The 22,933-nt window shown below is 48.0% G+C and overlaps 1 protein-coding gene and 1 long non-coding RNA gene across 4 annotated transcripts in view; one reads left to right on the forward strand and one right to left on the reverse strand.

Moving 5' to 3' along the window:
- The window catches only part of PRICKLE2 (prickle planar cell polarity protein 2), a 321,684-nt gene extending 300,256 nt beyond the window's left edge, over positions 1–21,428 (forward strand). For all 3 annotated transcript variants that reach the window (XM_047747402.1, XM_047747407.1, XM_047747412.1), the window contains one exon: positions 15,395–21,428. In XM_047747402.1, coding sequence (XP_047603358.1) covers positions 15,395–16,269 — 875 coding nt within the window. In that variant the 3' untranslated portion in view covers positions 16,270–21,428. The remainder of the gene's footprint in view (positions 1–15,394) is intronic.
- Positions 12,853–16,116, reverse strand: LOC125078119 (uncharacterized). The gene is made up of 3 exons (XR_007120789.1): positions 15,997–16,116; positions 13,926–13,974; positions 12,853–13,268 (listed from the first exon to the last, which is right to left on the reverse strand). It is a non-coding gene; the product is annotated as an uncharacterized LOC125078119 (long non-coding RNA).
- Positions 21,429–22,933: the final 1,505 nt, after the last annotated feature.

The raw sequence follows: 22,933 nt of genomic DNA on the forward strand, positions 1-22,933 counted from the left end.
GTTTCATTGTGTGAGGGTACTATCATTCTTTTAACACATCCCCTATTGCTGGACACTTGGATTTTTTGCAGTATTTCACTGTTACGATCATTTGTGTCCTTGTTCAGGTTTTTCCATAGGACCAATCCCTAGAAGTGGGACCCTCTGGACCAAGGGATAGGCACATGGCAAGTTTCTACAGATACTGCCCAATTGCCCTTTTGTACTTCCATTGAAAGAGGAGGTGCTCTGAGCTCGGCACTTGGTAGGACCAAAAATCCTTCTTGAAGATGGGGACTACAGAGCGTGCCCAGCGTGGTCCCCCATCTGCTCTAGTATTTGGGGGTTTTATGTGCTCCCAGAGCAAAGAACAGCTCTGATGGCCCAAGAGCTGGAGCCGGACCAAGTAAAATCCCTTCCTCGCTACCTGCTCCAGCAGCCTGATGGGTTTCTCGGGAGCTAGCCATCTGAACGGTTTCCAGGGGAGCTGGGTTGCCATCCACCCTGGCTGGGTTGGCACAGGGACCACACTTAGTGACAGGGGCCGGGGAATTAAGTCATCAGTCTTCACCTGCCAAGATCTGGTGGGAAAGGTAACACAAACTGGAAATCCTGCGTCTGAAAGCAGCTCAGGGCTTGGCAGGTCACAGAACCCTCCTCGCACCTTGCTTGGCGCTGGCAAGGCAGAGTTCTGTAACAGGCAGCTTTTCAGATTCCGAATTCCAAGGTTGCCAGCTAGTAAGGGGGTCTGACCTGTTTATTTATTCACACCCATCTGACTTCAAAGCAGTGGGTTTTTTAATTTAAAAGAGGTATCGAAATCTACCAGAACACTTGTTGCAAATGTAGTCTTGAGCTCCACTCCCCTAAGTCCTGAGGCAGTAGGTCTGGGACAGGAACTGGGACTCTGCATTAATTTTTTTTTTTTTTTAAAGATTCTATTTATCTACCTGACAGACAGAGATCACAAGTAAGCAGAGAGGCAGGCAGAGAGAGAGAGGAGGAAGCAGGCTCCCCGCAGAGCAGAGAGCCCGATGTGGGGCTCGATCCCAGGACCCTGGGATCATGACCTGAGCTGAAGGCAGAGGCTTTAACCCACTGAGCCACCCAGGTGCCCCCTCTGCATTAATTTTTTATATTAACATATAATATATTATTTGCCCCAGGGGTACAGGTCTGTGAATCATCAGGCTTACACATTTCACAGCACTCAGCATAGCACCTACCCTCCCCAGTGTCCATCCCCCAGCCAACCTTGGGACACTGCATTTAAAGAAGCCACCCAGGTGACTCTGAAACAGATGCTGTCAGGACCCCACTCTGTTTTATTTTTTTAATTTTATTTATTTATTTGTCAGAGAGAGAAAGAGAGAGCGTGCAAGCAGGGGGAGCGGTAGGCAGAGGGAGAAGCAGGCTCCCCACCAAGCAAGGAGCCCGACACAGACTCGATCCCAGGACCCCATGATCATGACCCTAGCCGAAGGCAGATGCCCAACCAACCAAGCCACGCAGGTGTCCCCCCACTCTATTTTAAAGTGAGCCTTCGCCGTTCCATTCTGACTTTCTGGGGACAAAGCACAAGCTAGAAGGTACCACACGCTCCGCTTATGACCAGCTATTGGTTCAGTGTAACGAGCCGTGATGAAATACACAAATCTTGTGTTTAGGTTTCTCCTCTCGTTTTCTTTTCTTTCTTTCAACAGACTACGTCCTTAAATGTTCCCTAACTGTCTGGGAATGTCCTACGTGTTTTCATTTCAGACAGCGCTCCAGGACTTCTCCTTGCCCTCTCATTTACTCCCTTGATCAGACACCATTCCTTGGGGGATTGGGCTGTGTTCTGGTATCTTCCCGGTAATCCATACTGATCTGATAACGTGAGCTGTCTGCAGTCATAGAATCAAAATCACAAACTTTCACAGAAATGAGTGAAGGGTGTCAAAAGGTACAAATGTCCAGTTATAAATAAATAAGTCCTGATGGGGTGCCTGAGTGGGTCAGTTGGTTAAGCATCCAACTCTTGATTTCAGCTCAGATCATGATCTCAGGGTCATGAGATCAAGCCCCACATGGGGCTCTGCACTCAGCTCAGTCAGCTTGGGATTCCGCGCCCCCCACCCTTCCCACTGTTCTCTCTCTCTCTCTCAAATAAATAATCTTTTTAAAAAAATTTTTTTAAACCCGGGGTGGGGGGGTGCCTGGTTTGTTCACTGGGTTGGGCGTCTGCCTTTGGCTCAGGTCATGATCATAGAATCCCAGGATCAAGCCCCACGTCGGGCTCCTTGCTCAGCATGGAGTCTGCTTCTCCCTCTACCTCTGCCCCCCCCCACACTCCTGTTGTCTCTCTCTCTCTCTGTCAAATAAATAAATAAAATCTTTAAAAAAATTTTATTTAGCAAGATAAATAGTAAGTCCAGGTGATGTACAACATAAGGACTGTAGTTAATAATACTGTATTGTATATTTGAAAGTTGCTAAGAGAGAAGATTCTAAAAGTTCTCATCACAAAAATTGGAACTATATGTTGATGGATGTTAACTAGACTTACTGTGGTGATCATTTTGCCAGATATACCTATATCCAATCATTGTGTTGTACACCTAAAGCAAATACAAGATTATATGTCAAATATATCTCAATAGAAACAAAAGACAAAAAGGCTTTTGAATCATCTTTAAAAAAAAAAATTCACAGACTCAGCTGGGGGAAGGTTGGAGAATCTCTAGTGCAGGTTCAGAAAAGGAACTGAGGTTCAGAGGGGAGAAATGATTTATTCCGTCTTCCAGGAGTGGGCAGCAGAGCTGTGACTGAACTCTAGGTCCTTCCCTGTCCAGACCAATTACTTTTTCACTACCCTAGTAAACACAGTTTATAGGAAGTGTACAATCTGTGGAATTTCACAAAGGAAATAAAAGATTTGAACAAGGTAAAAGGGGAGTGGCCTGTCCGGTGGGGTGTGGGGCAGGGGGAGATGCATGAGACCCCTCCCATGGGTATAGAATTGAAAGGGGAGTCAAAAACTCGGTCATCAAGATACACAGTAGTTCACTGCAGCATTTTCAGAATCAAAATTCATGCAAAAATCCATGAGGAACAAAACTTAAAAACGGTATAAAGACAGGATCCATTTTACTGACTATTTCCTTTTTGCCCTAGGCTTCAATTTCCACTGCACGTGCCCCTCTTCCAGCGACAGGGACAGAAATTGTAAGCAGACACGTTTGGATTTTAACAGGAAGTCAGTGTTGAGCCACTGTTTCCCAAAATATGTCCTTTGGAGTAGGCTGGAGCCAGGTGGGGAAGAGGTTCTATCGTCCAAGTGTCTCCTGTATGGTAAATCCTACTACACTTAAGCAGTTAAAAATTTTCAGAAGTGCTTCAGAAACGGCCAGACTTACTTGCATACAGAATCCTTTCTCACTAATCCAGAAAGGATACTTTGTGAAAGTTCCCTCAATTCCCAGGCTGGGATATGTGTGCCACTGGCAAGGTGGGGGGAGAGAGGGCTTTGGAGAACTCTGGATTCCCAGCTCCTCCTGGGCTAGCAGCTGCTTTCGCCATCTGTGTGGAGGGTGAGGCTCGCCAAGCCCAGGCTGTCTCAGGAAGCCCAGTGAAGGGCACAGACCGAGAGCACGAAGGGAAGTTTGCATGGCCAGGTTCAGTGTTTTTATGCTTTCTAAGAACTCAGTCCTGGCTTTGCTCTCATCAGAAGCAGGGAAATGGGGGGCACCTGGGTGGCTCAGTTGGTTAAGTGTGTGCCTTTGGCTCAGGTCATGATCTCAGGGTCATGGGATCGAGCCCCACACCCGGCTCCTTGATCAGCGGGGCATCTGCTTCTCCCCCTCCTTCTGCCCCTTCCCCGGCTCGTGCCCTCTCACGCGCAAGCACACTCTTGCTCTCCTCTCTCCCTCTCCCAAATAAATAAATAAATTCTTTAAAAAAAAAAAAAGAAAAGAAAAAGGGAAATAGGTTGTTAGCAGCCTCATTTATGTTGATGAGTGGAGAAGTAGAGAACAGGACAGAGCAAGGCTGTACTTTCTCTCCCTCTTTCTCTGAGTTCTTTGGTCCCCTGGCCAGAGATTGGGGCTTTACACGCTCAGGAACAGCCCTCTGGTTGATCTGCGATCAACACCTTCCTGGATGTGTTATGAGAAACAAGCAAAACCAAGCTCTTTTTCCAAGTTCATGATACAGGAAAGTACCCAGACCTTTGCTGTTTCAAGTGTGGTCTGTGGACCAACAACATCGGCACCTCCTGGGGCTTGTTAGAAATTCAGAATCTTGGCCCCAGCCCCAGATGCAGTGGACCCAAATTATCATTTTAAGAAGACACCTGGGGGACTTGCATGCCTGCTGCAGTTGGAGAAGAAGCTGCCTTTGGAAGTCTGGAGAACTAATTCAGTCCCTGCCTTTGTCACTGATTCCCCTCATCATCCATGTCCTTGGGCAAGTTGTTCATCGTTTTGTCTTTCTTTCCAGTTCTCCACGTGCAGGTACCACACTGCCTTCCCCTCCAGACATGGCAGGAGGCACCAATGAAGACTATCTTCGTTGTAAATGAACAATAGAAGTAATAATGACTACTTGAAAACTTAATTCTTACCCCAAAACTATATTTTGTAGCTTGAATTTGTAAGATCTTGATGAAATCCCCAAGCCATGTCTTTTTCTATACGTGTATCGCCTCGCATGCATTCATTGATTCATCCATTTTCCCATTGTGTCCCAACCCTTTCAGTTCTTCATGCCATCTACCCATCCTTTTGACAGCCACACCGTCTACCTCTCCTTCATTGTATCTTTTCACCCCCCGTCATCCCAGTCATTGCTCCGTCGCACATGATGTCATGAACTTTTATGCCAAGAATAGCACTTTGTCAACTCCCGGCTCTGTGTAAGGTCAGTCAGATCTTGAGAAGTAAGGATCCCAAGCTTAAAAGAGGCTGTTGTATACTGCCCCTCAAATCCGTAAACCACTTTCATCCAGACTTTACCCTCTTATCAAGCTGGCTGACCAGGGTGGGAAATGCACCCCTAAGTGGGGGACGGAGGCTTGTGGACAGGCAGGTAGGATACATGTGTAAATGTGCCCAGGGATGGGCACTGAATTGTTGCACTCCTGCCCTACTCCCAGGTCAAGCACTAGACCACCACCAGGCTGCAGAAGCCCCCTTCCCCCCTCCCCTCCTCCATCCCTCCCTCGTCTCCAAAGCAAGCACTGTCCTAACCTCAAACAGTCTGGATTCATTCAGGACGGTTTTTGATCTTATATCCCTGGGATCGTACTGTTTGTGTTCTCCTGTGTCTGGCGTCTTTCACCTTCTGACCTTCACCCGTGCTGTTGCGCGTAGCAGTAATTTATATTTATGCAATAGGAAGTTATCCATTAATGAAAAGGGTTTTGTGAATTGTGGCCACCGGTTCAAAGCGCCGGTGTGTGGATGGTTCTTTCCCTCTGTCTTTGCCTCCTGTCTGTCAGATCTCTGACTGTCAGCCCTGTGGCTGTACTCTTGTACGTGTACTCTTTCTACTCACCCAAATAAAAGGCAGAAAGTAGGAGTTCCGACGTGGCTGCTGTGTGACCTTGGGCACATTATTCCCACTCTCTGTTACCCACTTGAAAAACTTGCATCTCAATGCCGAGCACTTTCATCTATGACAACAGAGAGAGAAGTACTTGCAAAGTGACAGATACTGAGGGGAGAGATAGCGAGAACATTCCATCTGACGTCTCAGTACTAGCACTGTTCTAAGCTTGGTGTCCTGACCCCTTCATTTTCACTGTCACCAGCAAGGAGGTGGAGTCCATGCCTCTTCCCATTTTACAGATGAGGGAACTGAGGCACCATGAAGGCCCGGGTCTTGCCGGTGGAGGCATAGCTCTGGGAGCCAGAGCCGGAAGGTGAACGGCAAAGCCAGCACTCTTCTCCACTCTCCTGTGCTGCCCCTCGGGGGAAGGGGGCTTTATTAATCCTGCAGACAAGCATGGGAGGGATACTTTCAAACCCAAAGTGGACTGGAAAAATCTCCCCCTGGCTGCTGTTTGCCTCCCTGTCCTCACCCCTGTGCTCCAGTGACGCAGCCCTCCTGTCCCTTCTGAGAGCACTGGGAACTTCATCTGGTACAGAATGTTCTCGTTCCCTCTGCCTGGAATGCCTTCCCCCACCCATGGCTGGCTCCTTCACATCCTTGAGGTGTTAGGATAGTTATCACCCACCACCACAGGGTTCTTTGCAGGCGCTCAGTAGGGGTACAGCCAGTCTTTAATTCTCTAGGACAACAGTTGCATTTCCTCCCTCCTGGGATTACTCCCTAGAGCAGCTGTACTGATATGTGAATGAGTCGTCCGTCTTCTCCGTAGTCACCAGAAAGCATCTGCTCCCCAGGACCTGGCTTTGTCTAGAATCTTTAAAGAGACCAAACGAGTCTCGGAGGTCCTGGCTGCCCGCTCTTGGCCGCTGGAGAGCCACTGAGCTTCTGCCCCGTGTTCCCTAAACACAGACTCTGGTGTGGTCTGCTGGTTGACCTGGGTGAATGGATTCTGGAAAGCAGTATGGGGTCAGCGTGAGCCCAGCACAAACCCCGGCAAACAGTCTTCACCTGGTTTGAATTTTTGATGCATCCTTTGTGGCTACGTGGCCGCAATCCCCCACGGAGCTGGGTAGGAGTTAAAATTGACCCCGCATGTTTCCAAAAATGTCACTTCCTGGGCTCCCCCCACCACTGCCTTTTACACGTTGGTCTTTATTGGGGTAACTTTATGAGGGAGTTAATGAGCCATTCAGCAGACAGGAGGCGAGGGACCTCCCGTCTGCCCCAAGGTTTTGATCTTGACCAGGCGCTCTCCGGTAACTGTCCTGGGTGTGCCAGAAAAGCGGTTTTAGTCCTCTTGTACCACTTGTCACTTCCCAACTACTCTGGCTCAAAGGCAAGTCTCTGGGATGAATGCTGCTAACAACCAGCCCCTCTGTTGTTGGGGAAACCGGAATTGGTCACGGCCTTCTTCAAAACCCGCTGGTTGTGAGGCAGCTGTTCCTTATTTCGGGCCGGTCTCACCCAGTGGTCGGGAACAGGGAAAGGGCCCTTCCCTGGAGGGGGATCCCGGCGGGCAGTGGGGTGGTGCGAAATTAGAAGCGGGCACTTCCCCCGCCCCCCACCCCCGACCAGCCGGCCTCAGCCTCCCTCTGGGCAGCAGCTGCCTGAAGAAGATGGTTTTTTGCGTCTGCCAGCACTTTTCCTGGAACCCCAGGAGCAGATGGCGGACACATGACTGTGAGCACTTATGACCAGCTCGTCCCTCGGGACCCACTAGACAGGCTGTGACCGGAGTTAAGGAAGGAAGGGAGCAGGATTTCGCAAGCTTCCGATGGGAGGGGGAAAATAAGGCCGTGAAGGCCCGAACCACCGGGAACTCTGCAAACCCACTGAGGGGGAGACAGACTTTCAGGAGTGCGTGAGCTGAGGGGAGTTCAGAGAGACAACAACTTTGGGGTTCCCCGATTTGGGAGACATCGCCACGCCCAGCCTCGTGGGACACACTCCTTCTCTAGAAGGACAAGGTGTCCGGCCTCTCTGATGGTCAGGCTCACGTTGTGCATGGTGGGGTGAAGCAGGGTTTACCCAGCTTTGCTGCAAGATCAGGAGCAGAGTCCTTCTGAGGCTGTGGTCTATGGCTCCCCCAGGACTGGGTCTGTTCGGACAGGAGTCCTCAGCTGGGGCCGTTCTATTCCCATAGAACATTTGGCGGTGTCCGGAGATACTGTGCGTTGTCACACCTGAAGGGGTGTGCTGCTGGTGTCTAGTGAGCAGAGCCCAGGAGTGGTGCTAACCATCCTGCGAAGCACACAACAGCCCCCATACAGGAAAAAACAAAAATTATCCTGCCCGAGACGATAATAGTACCAAAGCTGAGAGACCCTGAATCCGTGTCTGAGGGTGTGGGGTTTCCTGGAGTCGAAGCCCCTTTATTGCTAAGAAGATTGGCCCTAAAACTGTCACCACTCTGGCGCAGTGTTCCTCTCACCCTCAAGAGCATATGAATCACCAGAGAGGCTCCAGTGCAAAGGCAGGTCGGGATTCCGCAAGTCTGAGTACGACGCCATGGCCACTGGCCACAGGTCACACTCTTAGTAGTGAGGAATTTTGAGTGTACCCATAATTCCTCCCATAGCCTCTCCCCTCTCCCTCTCTTTCCAGCCCCAACCCCCACCCTTCCCTGTCCTGCCCTGTTCGAACATTCCGTGCCTTGTCACTGAGGAACATGTGGTGGTGGTTAAACCCCACTGCCCAGATGACAGCTTCTCTCCAGCTGTTGCCAATTTGAAATTCTGAGTGTTGATGAAATCAATGGACTTAGTTGGAAAAAGGATCCCAAGGGACCTGATCAAACTACCCCTCCCCCACCACACACACACACACACACACACACACACACACACACACACACTTGAATCAGCTTGTCCCTCAAAGACATATTTTCGCAAGCTCTGAGATACTTAAACGGTGCGAGCTCATGACTTTGGGGTTGCTTAAGCTTGGTACAGCTTCCCGGCGCATCCAGGCTCTAAACCAGAGGTTGACGGTTTCTAGAAAGGACCAGATAATAAATATTTCAGGCTCCGTAGGTCCTACGGTCTCTGACATGACTGCTCATTCCCGCCATCGTAGTGGGAGAGCAGCTCTAGACCGTATGGGGGTAGTCCTTTCTAATAAAACTTTATTGACAAAAGCAAGTAGTGATCTGAATTTGGACCAGGGGCTCTATTTTGCAGACCCCTCTTCCAAACAATTCCTATTCATGTCTCTGCTTCAGGGGGAGGAAAAAAAAAGTCAGAAAGGGAAAACCCTACTGTGAGCGAACTAAATCATCATTGTGAGTCTTAAATGTCTGGAAGGCTAAGGTGAGCAGTTCCTCTTTCTTTTTACAGAAATGTAAAATGGGGATGCACCGTTTAGTTTGGCAGAAACACAACTCTGTCCTTCTGTGCCAGTTTCTTTGGAAGGGAGGGATAGGACTAGGACGGGCAATAAATAAGGAACAGAAAGATGCAGCGAAAGGGCTGCGTTACCTTGAAGTCTGCATTGTCTTCTCTCTGGACTTGAGCGCACGCATACCTTCTGGTCTCCGAATAAAGAGAGGGAGGGAACACCGCAAAGATCCTTTCTTCCATCACACCCAGGGCATCCTTTGAGGGTATTGATTTTTCTCGCTGTCCCCGGCTTCTCTGAGACCTTCCATTGGCAGTGCGGGTTTATTGCGCATTCTGACACGCTGGCGTTGCTTACAGCAGCCCGGCTGTAGCTTTGTCCAGACGGTTTAACCACAGAGGAGCACAGGCGACATTCCACGCGGCCCTTTCCTTGTTGGGGCAAGGCCTGCAGTGCTAACAGAAGCCTGCGGCCCCTGGGCATTTGCTCTGGGCCACAACGATCGCTGGGCTAAGGATAAATGGCAACCACTAGCTTCACAGTCCCCATGGAACACGGCTCACAGATTCTGCATTATTTGGGGAGGAAAAGACCCTCTCCGCCTAGTAAGAAAACAGAGTTCCCCTGGAGAAGGAATGACTTTGCCTCCATGGCTCATGCAGTCGATTGGGATTCTGCAGCCAGGTTTTCCAGCATGTGTTGGGGCCCTGTGATCATGCCAGTGTCACCTGTGGGGTCAGACTCTACAGGCTCCCAAGGGGAATTGAGTGGGCGGTCTCCGCCTCCCCCACCGCACCTCGCTTGCGGACACGCATGTGCACACATCCCGGCTTGGGCAGCAAGGGAAGTAATGTGTGTCTGTTGCAGCAGGAGAGAGTGACCTGGGAGAGCCGCATTTGGTTGGACTCTGTCAGTAGCCAGTGATTGGACACGGAGACTCGGGCTGCACACAGATAACTGGAGTAAAGACGTGAATTTCCTCCGCGTAGAGAAGTAGTCCCAGGTGCAGTTTGGCGGCGCAAATTATTTTAACAGTGGCACGTCTTCAGTGAACATTGCCATTTCTCTGGCCGGGGGGAGGTCGTCTTTCTCAGATTCTTTCATTCATAGGATCTACACCTTCAAGCATTTGTTTGCCTTTACAGTTGGCTGGGTACAAAACTCTTGGGGCACGCTTCCTTTCTTTGGCAGCTTGCGGTCTTGCTTCCTGCTTTCTTCCTGCATGTAGAATACCGCAGTACCAGGCAGCCAGTTGAGGGCTGGCCAACAGGAGTCCGTTCCTGCCCTCTTGGAAGTTCTAGACTACCCCAGGAGTTAAAGGTGCCCTAGAGACAACACAAATTTCCTGCAGCTGTGATAAGGCTTAACAAGGAAAAGTACATTTGTCCTCATCTAGTGGCACTACAACTTCCAAACTCAGATACTGTTGTTATACCCATTTTAGAGATGTGTCCATAGAGGTTCCAAGATTGCCCCCAGTCACCCAGCCCCAGAGGTGGCTCTCCAGTTTGGCTCACAGGGGGGGAGGGACGGTTTCCCAAGTTGAGGTGTGATCTGTGGTCGTCTCAGGGGCTTGGAAGCTGCTAATTTAGACATATCTCCAGAACTGTGATTAATAAGCCCAAACACTTTGTGCAGATCGAGGAGCTAATTATAAACCACCTGGTCCTCAGCTTTAAAATTGGGAGAGGCCCCAGATGGTAGGGCGCATAAAGAAGCACCGGAGACAATGAGATTGACAGGTGTGACCATGTGTTTCTGTTCCCGAGGTTGGCAACCACCCGTCTGAATTACAGTTGGTTGTTCCTTAAGTCCTGGCCCATTCCAGGTCAGAGGGTAGCTGCTTTTTTCCTAGCTGTGGCAGTGTGAGGCTTCATTGGCCTTGATTGCATAAATATTTACTGAGCACCAGTGGAGCACTCCTGGTTCTGGGGTAGTGCGGTGAGCAGGGAACATGATCCTTGCTCCCAGGGGACATCCATTCAACTGCAAGCATATGAACTTAAGAAAACAAGTCAGGGTGGGGACCTTAGAAGTCAAGGCTACAAAGCAACTGGTTGTTGTGGGGGACAGCTTGCTACTTGAGAAAGAGCGATCAGGGCAGGTATCTCTGAAGAGGTGACATTAATGATGAAGAGAAGTCAGCAATGCAGAGGGGAGGGCTTTCCAAGGAGGGCTGGAATGAGCTGGCTGGTGGTGAAATGTATTGCTGAAGCCGTGTAAACTGGAAAGAGCATTTGGTGGGTGATCTTGGAGGCCCCTCAGGGTCTTTAGATCTGCATCAGGACTCTGGACTTTGCCAAGAATGAAATTAACCACAGAGACACCTGTTTAGCGGCGAAAGCATGATTGTTGCCCATCGGTGGGCCACATTGGCCATTCTGTTCATGTTCTGCAAGCAAGAGGACCCTGGAGACAAATCCGAGTTAATCAATCAGAAGGTTTATTCCTAAGTAAATTAATGTATTAATAATGTCTGCAGTGAGCAGGTAGCGTTTACAATCCCAGCCCCATGTCCCCGAGGGAGTAGCCTGTGTTTGGGCTAAGTGAGATTAACAGTAGGCTGTGGGTTGAGCACCAGGACCCCTCCTGCTCTTGACAGAGCATTTTCCTGTGTAGGGGAGGGTCGAGATGGTTAGGGTTATCCTGAGATCACAACACGAATCAGCAAGATCACCTCCCAGTGGGACTGAAGCTGCCCTTCTTTATGTTAACCTCCTCATCGAAATAAGAATCTGTTCACATAACGTGATGTCCTCAGAAATGACAGGCTTTGGGGCGTCTAAAAGACAGGGTCAGGAAAACAGCTTGTGTGGGAATTTACGGTGTTTGCTCACTTGTTGATGCCAACGCTGATTCCACTCCAGAGCTGGAGGAGAAAGCCTGGCAGAGATCACTGAGCCCACCTGTACAGCTTTTGCTTTTCCCTAGGATTTTGAAGAATTTTTTTCCTTCCCTACTGGATGGAGTTCGTCTGCCCCGACAACTCATTCATCATCCTTGCTTGCCGACCCGTCCCCTCCGCCCTCAGGTTGGGGAGGTTCTGGAAGTGATTAGGCTGTTGTAAATCAGCTTTTATGATGTGTGTGTCAGAGATAGGCAGCAGAGAAAGGGGGAGTTAAAGAACTCATCCCCTCCTGCCCTGACAGTTACCCCAGTAATGGAATCAAAAAATCTATATGAAAGTACCGCGGTTGGCAGAATGGTTTCTCTGCAGGCATATCCAGCATTTAAATGTGGCTCTTTAATGAGACCACTGCTTTATTTTTATGCCTTGTTATTGAGGTATAACTTATATATAAGATAAAGCAAACAAAATATTAAATTGCACCTCAAGAAATTTTTCTGTGTGTATCCTTTTATAACCATCACCCAGATCTGGATATAGAACATCTCCAGCACCCTCGAAGTTTCCCTTTATGTCCCTTCCCACTGCCTTGATCTCTGCCACCAAACACAACCTCAGCTCTTGAACTCCATACAGATGGGATCACACAACATGTACTCTTTTGTGTCTGCCAGCATTTTCTGTGACATTCATCCCTGTTACTGGGTATCATTGTTCATTCTCGTCGTTGTGTGGAATTCCGCCATATGATGGTTTCTCAGCTGTGGCATGACCGGTCCTCCCGGGCTGGATAATTTTCTGTTGTGGGGACTGCCCAGTTTGTCCACCGTGAGGTGCTCAACAACGTCTCTCTGGCCTCTGCCCATTAGATGCCAACAGCGTACACCACCCGCCCCCCTCCCAACCCCCAGGAACTTCCCTGAGCATGGAAAACCAAACCATTGTATATGCATACACTGCTCGTTTTAAGAAACTTTTTATTTGGCAATAATTTCAGACTAACTGAAATGTTGCAAAAATGGAACAAAACCAATACCCAGAATGTATGCTTTACCTGGATTCACCTCTGGTTAACCATTGATCCCATTAGTTTATTGCTGGTTCTCTCTTGCTCTCTCTCTCTCTCTCTCTCTCACACACACACACACACACACACACTGCATTTCTGAACTGTGCGTACACAATGTACACACGCAGTATATTTCCAAACCATTGGAGAGGAAGTCCTATCCAGCTCAGCCATATACTACCACAGCCTTCCCTGTGTATTTCCCAAGAGGAAGGGTCTTCTCCAACATTATCATAATTACCACCGTTATCAAAATTACCACAGTAGATTTAGCATAATATGGCTATTAATTGCCCATGTCCCAATTTTTGTCAGTCGTTCCACAGCTATGCTCTCTAACATTCTCAGCAGAGAACAGGTTCCAGAGGGATCAGGTGTTCTACACAGTTGCCATGATTCCTTTGTGTTCTTCGGCGTAGAACATTCCCTCAGACTTTTATGGTACTGAAAAAAAAACAAAACCGTTTTAAGGATATAGTCCCTTTTTTTTTTTTCTTAATAGAATTTTCCTCATTTGGGAACTTATCTAATGTTTCCTTCTGAATCCGCTCAGGAAATGTTCCTGACTAGAACAGTGTGTGGGTGACAGTGTGTCCTTCTTAGGACCTACGTTGGGAGGCATACAATGTCCAGTTCTGCCTCATCGATGATGTTAAATTTGATCTCCTGGTCAAAGTGCTGTCTGATTTCTCTGTTGTGTAGTTATTAAATATTTCCTTACAAACTAATATGGAGAAACACTTAACACCGTGCAAATATCCTGCTCCCCCATCAAATTTTACCCCCTGACTTGAGCATAATTTGACTCTTGTGTGAATCAATCTTTATGTACAGTGGTTACAAAATGGTGGTCTTCCAAATCCAGCACCCCCTCTCTGCTCAACATTGTCCTGTGTACAAGAGCCCAGTCTTCTCCCCCATTTATTTATTGGGGCGTTTATGGACTTATTTCCTCCTTTTTCAATGGTTTATAAATCATTACTGTTTTAATGTTTTGATGCTCACGTTGCTCAGCTTTGGCGAGAGAGAGCCCCTCATTTTTTCATTTGTAACACTTCCTTCCTTTCTGGCGTAGCAAGATGTTCCATGCTCCTATCTTACCTTCCCTCCTCCTGTCCCGGAATCGGCTGTCTCTCCAGACTCCTCATTCCTTTTAAGGGGGATTGGTATAAAATACATTTTACTGATCCTTTTTCCTGTTAATTGACATCTGAGTTATTTATAGTTCTAAGCTACTCTAAAGAAAGCTTCTCGGAATACCCTTGCACATTTTTGGGACCTATAAACTAATTTCTGTTGGGTGTATAATCAAGAGTAACAATGAAAAATTGTAGCATCTCCACTCTGATTGTACACCCAACAGAAATAATCCATAAGTCCACACACGCACACACCCAAAAGGACACAAATGTTCCAAGCAACTCATTGATAATGTGTGTGTGTGTGTGTGTGTGTGTGTGTGTGTATTTAGCATAAACAGATACTGCTAAGTAGTTTTTCAAAGTGTTCATAACACTAGTTTTGTCCAAGGGTTGGAAGTTGTTGGCCCCCAGCAGCTGGGGAAGAAGAATCAGTAACCTGGGTCATACTGGGCCATTGTAATCCAAAGGCATGTTTTCTGCAACCAGCAATGGCAAAATGGCTCATCTTCCAACAGATAATGAGTGAAAATGCTAAGCTTTTACCACCGGGGCCATTCTTAAGCTTCTCTTTTGAGAGTGCTGCTTTAGGGCGGGCAGCATGGAAGTTACTCAGGTGAAGAATCCCCTGCTACTTGCAAAATGGTTTTCATTTAAGTGGTGCCATTGATAGCCTTTAGGGACTGCAGGCCCATTGCTAGAGAGATACCCACTGGTCATAGTGTTTTAAAAAGTGCCTCCCCCAGGGGAGAAGGAGTATCCCAGAGTCCCACTCACATCTTCTGGCTGTTCAGGGCCAATTTAAAACCCTGGAGCAGTCATTCACTAAAGAGCCTGAGAGAGTAAATGTCCCTCTGTGTACACCCAGGGAGCCACTTAGTGTTCCAGACATCTGAGCTGTGGAGCTCAGGGACGGCAGGTACAGGGGGAAGCTGCTGGAGGCTAACAGGAAAGTGAGTTGCTCTGGTTTCAGGAGATTAGATGCGAGGCTCAGTGTTGATAGGAACTGTTTGGGCATGGCCCAGCCTGTGTCGCTGAAACCTTCCACGTCCAGAATATCTGTGCCATGTACTTAGAGTGCAGCCTTAGATTAAAGAGGTAATTGAAGCACTTTGTAAAGTGAAATTCTAAACAGAAGAAGCATGCATGAGATGCACAGTGGGCTCCTAGTGACTTCAGTGAGCCTTTGGAGGAATTGGTGACTAGTAACATATACCCGTGCGGATGCATTTTAACCAGGTGTCCTCTCTCGGTGGGCACCACCCCCCTGTGGAGTGGGGAAAGAGCTCTCCCAAACATTCTGAGAGCACCTTTGTGCAGTGTACAACTGCGCAACTGTATGCAGCGATCCCAGACAGACGGTGATTCCGATGAGCAAGACTGCACATTTATATTAACCTCCGTGGTCCTCTCTTCCCTCTCCACCCCCAGGCCTGTCCGCAGATGGTGGGGCCAAGCGCCAGGAGCACCTCTCCCGGTTTTCCATGCCTGACCTCAGCAAAGACTCTGGAATGAATGTCTCCGAGAAGCTGAGCAACATGGGCACACTTAACTCGTCCATGCAGTTCCGGAGCGCAGAGTCGGTTCGCAGCCTGCTCTCTGCCCAGCAGTACCAGGAGATGGAGGGAAACCTCCACCAGCTCGGCAACCCCATTGGGTACAGAGACCTGCAGTCCCATGGCAGGCTGCATCAGAGCTTTGATTTTGATGGGGGGATGGCCAGCAGCAAGCTGCCAGGGCAGGAGGGCATGAGGATCCAGCCCATGAGCGAACGCACGCGGAGGAGAAGTACCTCCCGCGACGACGGTCGCCGCTTCCGACCTCACCGCTCCAGGCGTTCCCGGCGCTCTCGCTCGGACAACGCCCTGCACCTAGCCAGCGAACGCGAGGCCATCTCTCGGTTAAAAGAAAGGCCCCCCCTCCGAGCCAGGGAGGACTACGACCAGTTCATGCGCCAGCGGAGCTTCCAGGAGAGCCTGGGCCAAGGGTCCCGAAGGGACCTGTACGGCCAGTGCCCGAGAACGGTGTCAGACCTGGCTCTGCAGAATGCCTTCGGGGAGCGCTGGGGACCCTACTTCGCCGAGTACGATTGGTGTTCTACCTGCTCCTCCTCTTCGGAGTCCGACAACGAGGGCTATTTCCTAGGAGAACCCATCCCCCAGCCCGCCCGCCTGCGATACGTCACGAGCGATGAGCTGTTGCACAAATACAGCTCCTATGGGCTCCCCAAGTCTTCCACGTTAGGGGGCAGGGGACAGTTGCACAGCAGGAAAAGACAAAAGAGCAAAAACTGCATCATTTCCTAATAGGCTCGGGGTCAGGGAATGGGGGAAGATGGGAGCTAAGAATGTACATTCAGAAACTTGCACTGTTTTCCATTGTAAAGCGCTTTCGGGGTGGTGGCTAGAGGAGAAGAGGGAAATGCTGGCCGTGGTGGAGGCAAGGTTATAGACTGACTCAATAGGTAGTCCCAGTTCTCGGCATGTTGAATATTATTTGCACATTTCACTTTGGAAACGCTATAGACTCTGGAGGCCAGGGTTGGTCCCCTCCTTCCCATCAGTCTGTGTTGAGTCGCCTTTCGCAAGATGGCAAACTGTTTCCTGCTCGCTTATATCCTCTCTGGTTCTTTTAGGACTTTTAGGACCCTTTTTCCAGTAAGTAATTTGTTTATTAGCCAGGACCCAAGACTAAGTTATTTACATGTCCATTGTAAATGCAATGTAAATGAGAGTTCTGATAAAATATTTTTGTATTTTGTAATATCAAAGGAATTTCTATATCGTAGGACTCAGTGGAAATTTGCATGCACGCCCAGCGTTGTCTTTGAGTAGTACATTCAGAGGCGGTCCAGGACCGCTTTTTTTTTTTTTTTTTTTTCTATACAAATTTGTTACATGTCAGTGAGACCTTTTTCAAAGGAGTTTATTCAATTTGACGTTTTGTGGCTGAAAAAAAAATTAACCATTACACCCAAAGTATTTTATGCTCCATTCTACCTTAAGGAGACATCCTTAAGTCTGCTCCCGCCCTCGGTAGAATTTCTTCTCTACAAAGTGATAGTAATTTTTTTTTTAATTGCAAATGTAACTTTTGCCAATTAGAGAAACCAACCAGTGTCCGTAAACTCCCGTGAGCAACGCCGTCCCTGCTGGGAACATTGAAGTTGCTTGCTGTTGATCTGTCCCTTGGGGAAAATGAAAGTGACTGTGAGTGGTACCCGTCGTGTGATGTCAGCATGACGTTGTTTTGAATGTGGCATTATTTTCTGGTGCTCATGTTTCCTGGATTATATTATCTGCTTTCCTTTACCAAGGCAGACGGAACAGCTGCCTTAGCCTGACAACCGGTTGTCCTCAGTGCAAATGAACTTAAGCAGTAGACATGTAGAAGGTCCTGCAGGGCTCTGGGAAGGACGGGGTGTTCTAGGTCGTATATCATGCGTGGAGAAGGAACAAGGGAATTCGAAAGCAGAAAGCAGGTCAAGGGTAGAGACTGAAGGGGGATATGAAGGAAGGTCAGAGTAAAGAAGAGCTTCGGGAAATGAAGTAGAGTGGGAGGTGACCGCTACCTTGAAAAACCACCCCCCCACCCAGTGCTTGCAGAAAGAATCCAGTTTAACACGCCCCGTAACCAGAGTGTCTGGGTGACCCAGGAAAGGGAGCAGCTTGGGAGATTTCAGGGTGATGGCCTTGAAGAGCAGATGCTGTTCAAAGGGGGATTTCCGTGTTGAACTTTGGGGACTGTTGGTCAGACAGAAATTGGGCTCAAAAGTGAGTTTGCTTGAAGAAGACATTTAACGGTTGTGTTGTTTATAGTAAAATAAAACTTCCTACCTTGCTTCAGTTCACAATGAAGCCCTTGCTTTCTCTTCCATTCTCCTCCTCCCTTGAATGGATTGTAGCAGTTGAAATAATCCATCGGAGGACCCACCTTTAGTGAGATGTACTGTTGATGTAGTACACGGTGTAACTCAGTGGCCATCTGCCGTGGTGAGGTGAGCGTGGTCTCTTTTCAGTATAGTAGTTAATATTTTCTAGTATTTTTTTTATGGAGAGAATGTGAGAAGTGGCTTTTCAGACACCATCCCAAATGGGTCTGGGGAAAAGAAGGCTGTAAAGGACGTGGAAATGGCACTCCATTCAGGATGTATTAAAATAATTTGCTTTTCGGGTATTAATATGACATTTGTCATTGTCACTGATTTAAAAAAAAAAAAAGCAATGCAAATGTTGGTTGTGGCTGTTTTCCGCATGCTATCTTCATATCTAAATGCTTCATTACTTATCCAAGCCTCCGGAGAATTAACTCTATTACGTTTGTATAGTAAGTTTGTAAACTGCTTGGCAAAACTGATTAAGAAACAATGTGCAACACCATGCTACTGAAGTGGCAGGTTTCTGGTAGAAATCGGGCGAGTCCAATTTGGAGTTTGGAGTTCCTTGATTGATGAGAATGAAAAGGCATTTTGGAAAAAGAAAAGAGAGACAAAAGTAGATCGCTTAACATAGCAAACAGCTGAAAATCATGTCTGTCCTCTGTGACCTGGAATCCAATGAAAGAAATTCTCCTGGTAAAAGCTGCTTTCTAAGTCCATCCTCTCCAGAAGTACCCCCTTACTTTCCCCCCATGAGGCTTGAGGCACCCTCCGCAGGAAGAAGAGGGTGGCCTGAAATCGACCCGTAGCCACATCCCATGAAGGGGGTGGGAGGACTAGCGATTTCAGAGCTAGCTGCCCGGGGGGCTTCCGGCAGCTCAACTGGCCAGAGCTTGAAATATACTGAGATGGAAGCCTCAGGGTCACACTGTTTCTAACCAAGGTCACTTCCGTGTGTTCCATTGCGGCTTCTCCCCACCCCACACGCAGCCAGGCTCCTTACAGACGATGCCCACGAGGCTGGTTAAATCATCAAAAAGGTGATGGGACCTCCAAGTGAATGCCCCAGAGAGAGCAGGATGTCATGGTCGTAGGAATCCTACCTGTTCGTGATGACTTACACCTAACATCACAGAACTCCGTTCCTGAAAACTCAATGTGTTCTCTTTGGAGGTAAGAACTTGGGATCCTCAACTTATCCCTCTGTCATAACCATGAGCTCTTCCTCGTCAAGTTTTGCCTGTGAGTGGGGCTTACACTCACCTCTTCCTAGATCTTCTTGCATCTTCGATAGACCGTTCCAGAAAAGTAATTTTTCCTAGTTCCCTCTCATCTCTAATACCTTGGGTTTGCTTTTTCTACCTCTCTTTATATTGGTCCTCTTGGCTTTTGGTGAAAACGACCACTTTGGTTTTCAGGTCATTTCTTATCGCTGCTCAACTCAGTGGCAACGGAACGGGCTCTTTTCCAGGAAGAAGTAGCCATTGACGGTTTCCTGAATGCCCCTGCTGATACATATGACCCTCGATACTGTGAACAGCTTTCTTAGCAGGTTGGTGGCATGGAGGGTGGCGTTTAGGTACCCTTCCTTCTGTCCTATAGTTCCGTGACGGTGAATGAGGTGAGGGAAAGCAGTACCATGCTCCCAGGTCCTGCGCAGGTTCAAGGTGGGTAGAATTGTTGGATTGGTTGTTGGTTGTTGGTTCTTTCTACATTCACCTTCTCATCACTAGTCCTTCCCTTCTGTCCTCAGCCAGCCCAGTGAACAAGCAGTTCTGTCTTTCCAGGAGGGGACCACAAGACAGCTCTTGCTCTTTCTCTCCCCATCTGTAGGATGCTTTTGCACTGCAGCAAACTGTATTTCCTTCTCCTGTGGTGGTTTTCCACTTTTTGGGTCCCCCTCACCGTCACTGAGTTCAGGTGCGGCCAGCGATGACACAGACATAGCACACGCTCTCCCATTCCTACAGCGCGGCTGGTAAAGCCAGTGAATCCACCACACTCTCCCAGGGAGCGTGGATGCAGTCTTAGAAATCTTTGTGACTCTCCAAGCACCCAGGATCAGTGGGTTAGAACTGAGGTCATTTGATAACAAATCTCATTTGGGAACTGATTTTTATCTGTCTTTCCATCATTTGCCATTGGCCGCAAATGGCACACCAACCTTGTAGGAAGCATCATTCGTAAATGACTGTGAGAGCCCCCAATTCCTTTGTGGATGCTAAAAGTGGAGGCTGACTTCTTAAAGCAAAACAAAGACAAATCCCTTGGGCCTCCTTCTGCATTCCCATGTTCTTGGCCAATTATTACAAGCAGCCTTCTGTTCATCGTTTTGCAGAGGTCAGATAAGAGGCCATCTTATTCTTCATCTAATCCCACCTTCTAACCAGAAATAACACAAATATTTAAATTCCAAGGAGAAGTGCTCTTTGTGTGTTTCTGTCTAACAGAAACCAGATGCTAATGCCTAAGACAGAGGATCTATCTATGACCAGAGGAGAGTGGGAAATGAAACCAGTTATCTATTTTGTGCCAGAAGAGTTGCTGTTAGCAACTGTTTAGCACCTTCAAGGCTTTGAAATGGGCTCTACGGACAGCCTTCCAGCTGCAGGACTCAGCAAAACCTCCTGATTTTGAAGGCGGCTTCAGATTGCCGCCTTTTGAGGTACATCTCTCAAAGCACAAGGGAAGTAGAAATGAAGCCAGCTTTGCCTTGCCTCCAGTGCTGGGTCCCTTGGGGCCATCAGCAGACACCGGGGCTTGTCTTGTCTGGCCACTTGGAAGCAGTTGTCAAGGTTAGGACCAAGAAAGGATTGGATTCCTTTTCCATTTTCTCATAACAGTAGCTCAGTCAACACAAGACTGCCATAAACCATGACTCACTGTTGGGAGCTATACTCTTTTATAAGCTTACTTCCTGCTGACAAAGCTAGCTTTCCCCAAGGGGAATTTAAAAAGGAGGGAGCAAAGTCACGTCGTGTAGGAAAACATTTCTGGTGATTGAGATATGATGAATCTGAAGGATAGAAAAAAGAATTGTTCTATCCTGGCAGTTTTCAGAGACATCCCTTCACCCTACTGGGCATTTGGCCATCCGTGTTCAATAGATCACTGACCCACCTTTTTAAGATTTTTTGGAGAGAGTTACCCACTAGTAAGGTCTGTTCTCCAGCCTCTGGTTAATACTCCCGTGTTTCCCTAAAGCATTTCGGTTCTACGATGGACCCTGACTTAACATTCTAAGGTCTACAAGTCCTTCATTTTCTTTAGGAAATTAGGACTTTGACAGTTTTCCCTCTCCTAAACACATTCTTTCCTGCACAGGATTGCTTTGCCCATCTCGTGCTTTAACTCCAAGTGCATAAACAAAACCTCAGAGGGTCTGAGAAGGTGAGGCAGGTCAGACTCTGTGTTGTGTGTCGAGTGTCAAGCTTTTTGTAAAGAAGGTCTGCAACGGGCCTTTGGTGTGGGCTCTGCCAGAGACTGTTGTGAACACTTTGCTTGAGATCTGTGCCCTGTAAAATGGATATGTTTTACTGATGTCTGTAATACATTTGTAAACTTCCAATAAAATTTGAATAAAAGAAATGTTGCCAATCTTCTCAGTCCTCCCTCCCTTTCCAGATTTCTTGAAATTGTTGCCTTTGAGCATCTCAACAAGGAAGACAGCGGCTACACGTGTCAGGGGATGAGATTTACTATGAAGGATGAACCCGATGAAATTGGGATTTTTCAGCTTCAGTGCTACAGTCGTTTCGGGCCAGTTCATTCTAGCAGAGAACGGGCCCATGCCTTGTAGGATGTTTAGGTCAGCAACATCGCTGACCTCCCTACGCACCAGATGCCAGTAGCTCCCCTCCCCCTGAGATGTGACCACCCAAAAGCTCTCCATGCCTCATGCCCATTAGGATGGCTGCTATCAAAAAAATAAAGCCTAACTGCGGGGGGTGGGGGGAGGTGAGGAAGCGAAGAAATTGGAGTCCTTGTGTGCTGTGGGGGAGAATGTAAAATGGTGTATCCTCCGTGGAAAAGAGCACAGCAGTTCTTCCAAAAATGTACACAGGACCAAGAACACAGATGCATTGAGCCCGGAGAGATCTAAAGCGACCCACAGGAGCTGGTGCCCACGATGTCTCGCCCCAAACAGATTCCAGTTATCATTAAGCATTTGAAGGATGAATCCTGGGTGGCAACCTCTGTATGTTTTCTTTTGCCCTGCTGTCCTTTAGCAATTTTTGTCAATGTTTTATTTATTTGTTTCAGGGGCACCTGGGTGGCTCAGTTGTTAAGCATCTGCCTTCGGCTCAGGTCATGATCCCAGAGTCCTGGGATCGAGCCCCTGTCGGGCTCCGTGCTCCACTGGAAGCCTGCTTCTCCCTCTCCCTCTGCTGCTTCTTATGATCCCTCTCTTGCTATCTCTCTCTCCATCAAATAAATAAATAGAATCTTTTTTAAAAAATGATTCTATTTATTTATTTGAGAGAGCGAGCACAAGCAGAGGAGGGACAGAGGAAGAGAGACAAGCAAACTGTCCCCTGAGCAGGGAGTGCAACATGGGATTCGACCCCAGGACCCTGAAATCATGATCTGAGCCAAGGGCAGATGCTTAACCAACTGAACCACCTAGGCACCCCCAAGCATTTAGCAACTGAATCCCCTCTTAACCACTTGTTATATCATCTCGGGAAATGTGCATGTCTTCGCTGAGCCTCAGTTTTTATCTAACTAATGGGAGAGAAATGGTGTCCTGTGCACTTATAGAACTAATGCATGGAAATCTCTTAGACCTGTGTCTGCCCCTGTACGAGCTCAAAACATAGTATCTGTTGCTGCGGTTACTGTCCTCACCATCTCAAAAAAAGAATCGCAGAAACCCCTGGTATCTGGTCTAACAGTGCTCATTTACTTTCATTTAACGTAAGCATTACACTGGAGTTAGAGACATCCCCGGGAGGCTTGAATCTTTACTCTGTGTCAGAAATGCCTGCAGATAATATTAAACAAAACCAATCTCCTGGTCCTGACCACAGATGTTCTGGTTCAGTGGATCTGGGGTCAAACCCCAGAACCTGCTTTTTTAACAAGGCTTTCCA

The sequence above is a fragment of the Lutra lutra genome, chromosome 1 (genome assembly GCF_902655055.1).
Source record: "Lutra lutra chromosome 1, mLutLut1.2, whole genome shotgun sequence".
NCBI classification, from domain to species: domain Eukaryota; kingdom Metazoa; phylum Chordata; class Mammalia; order Carnivora; family Mustelidae; genus Lutra; species Lutra lutra.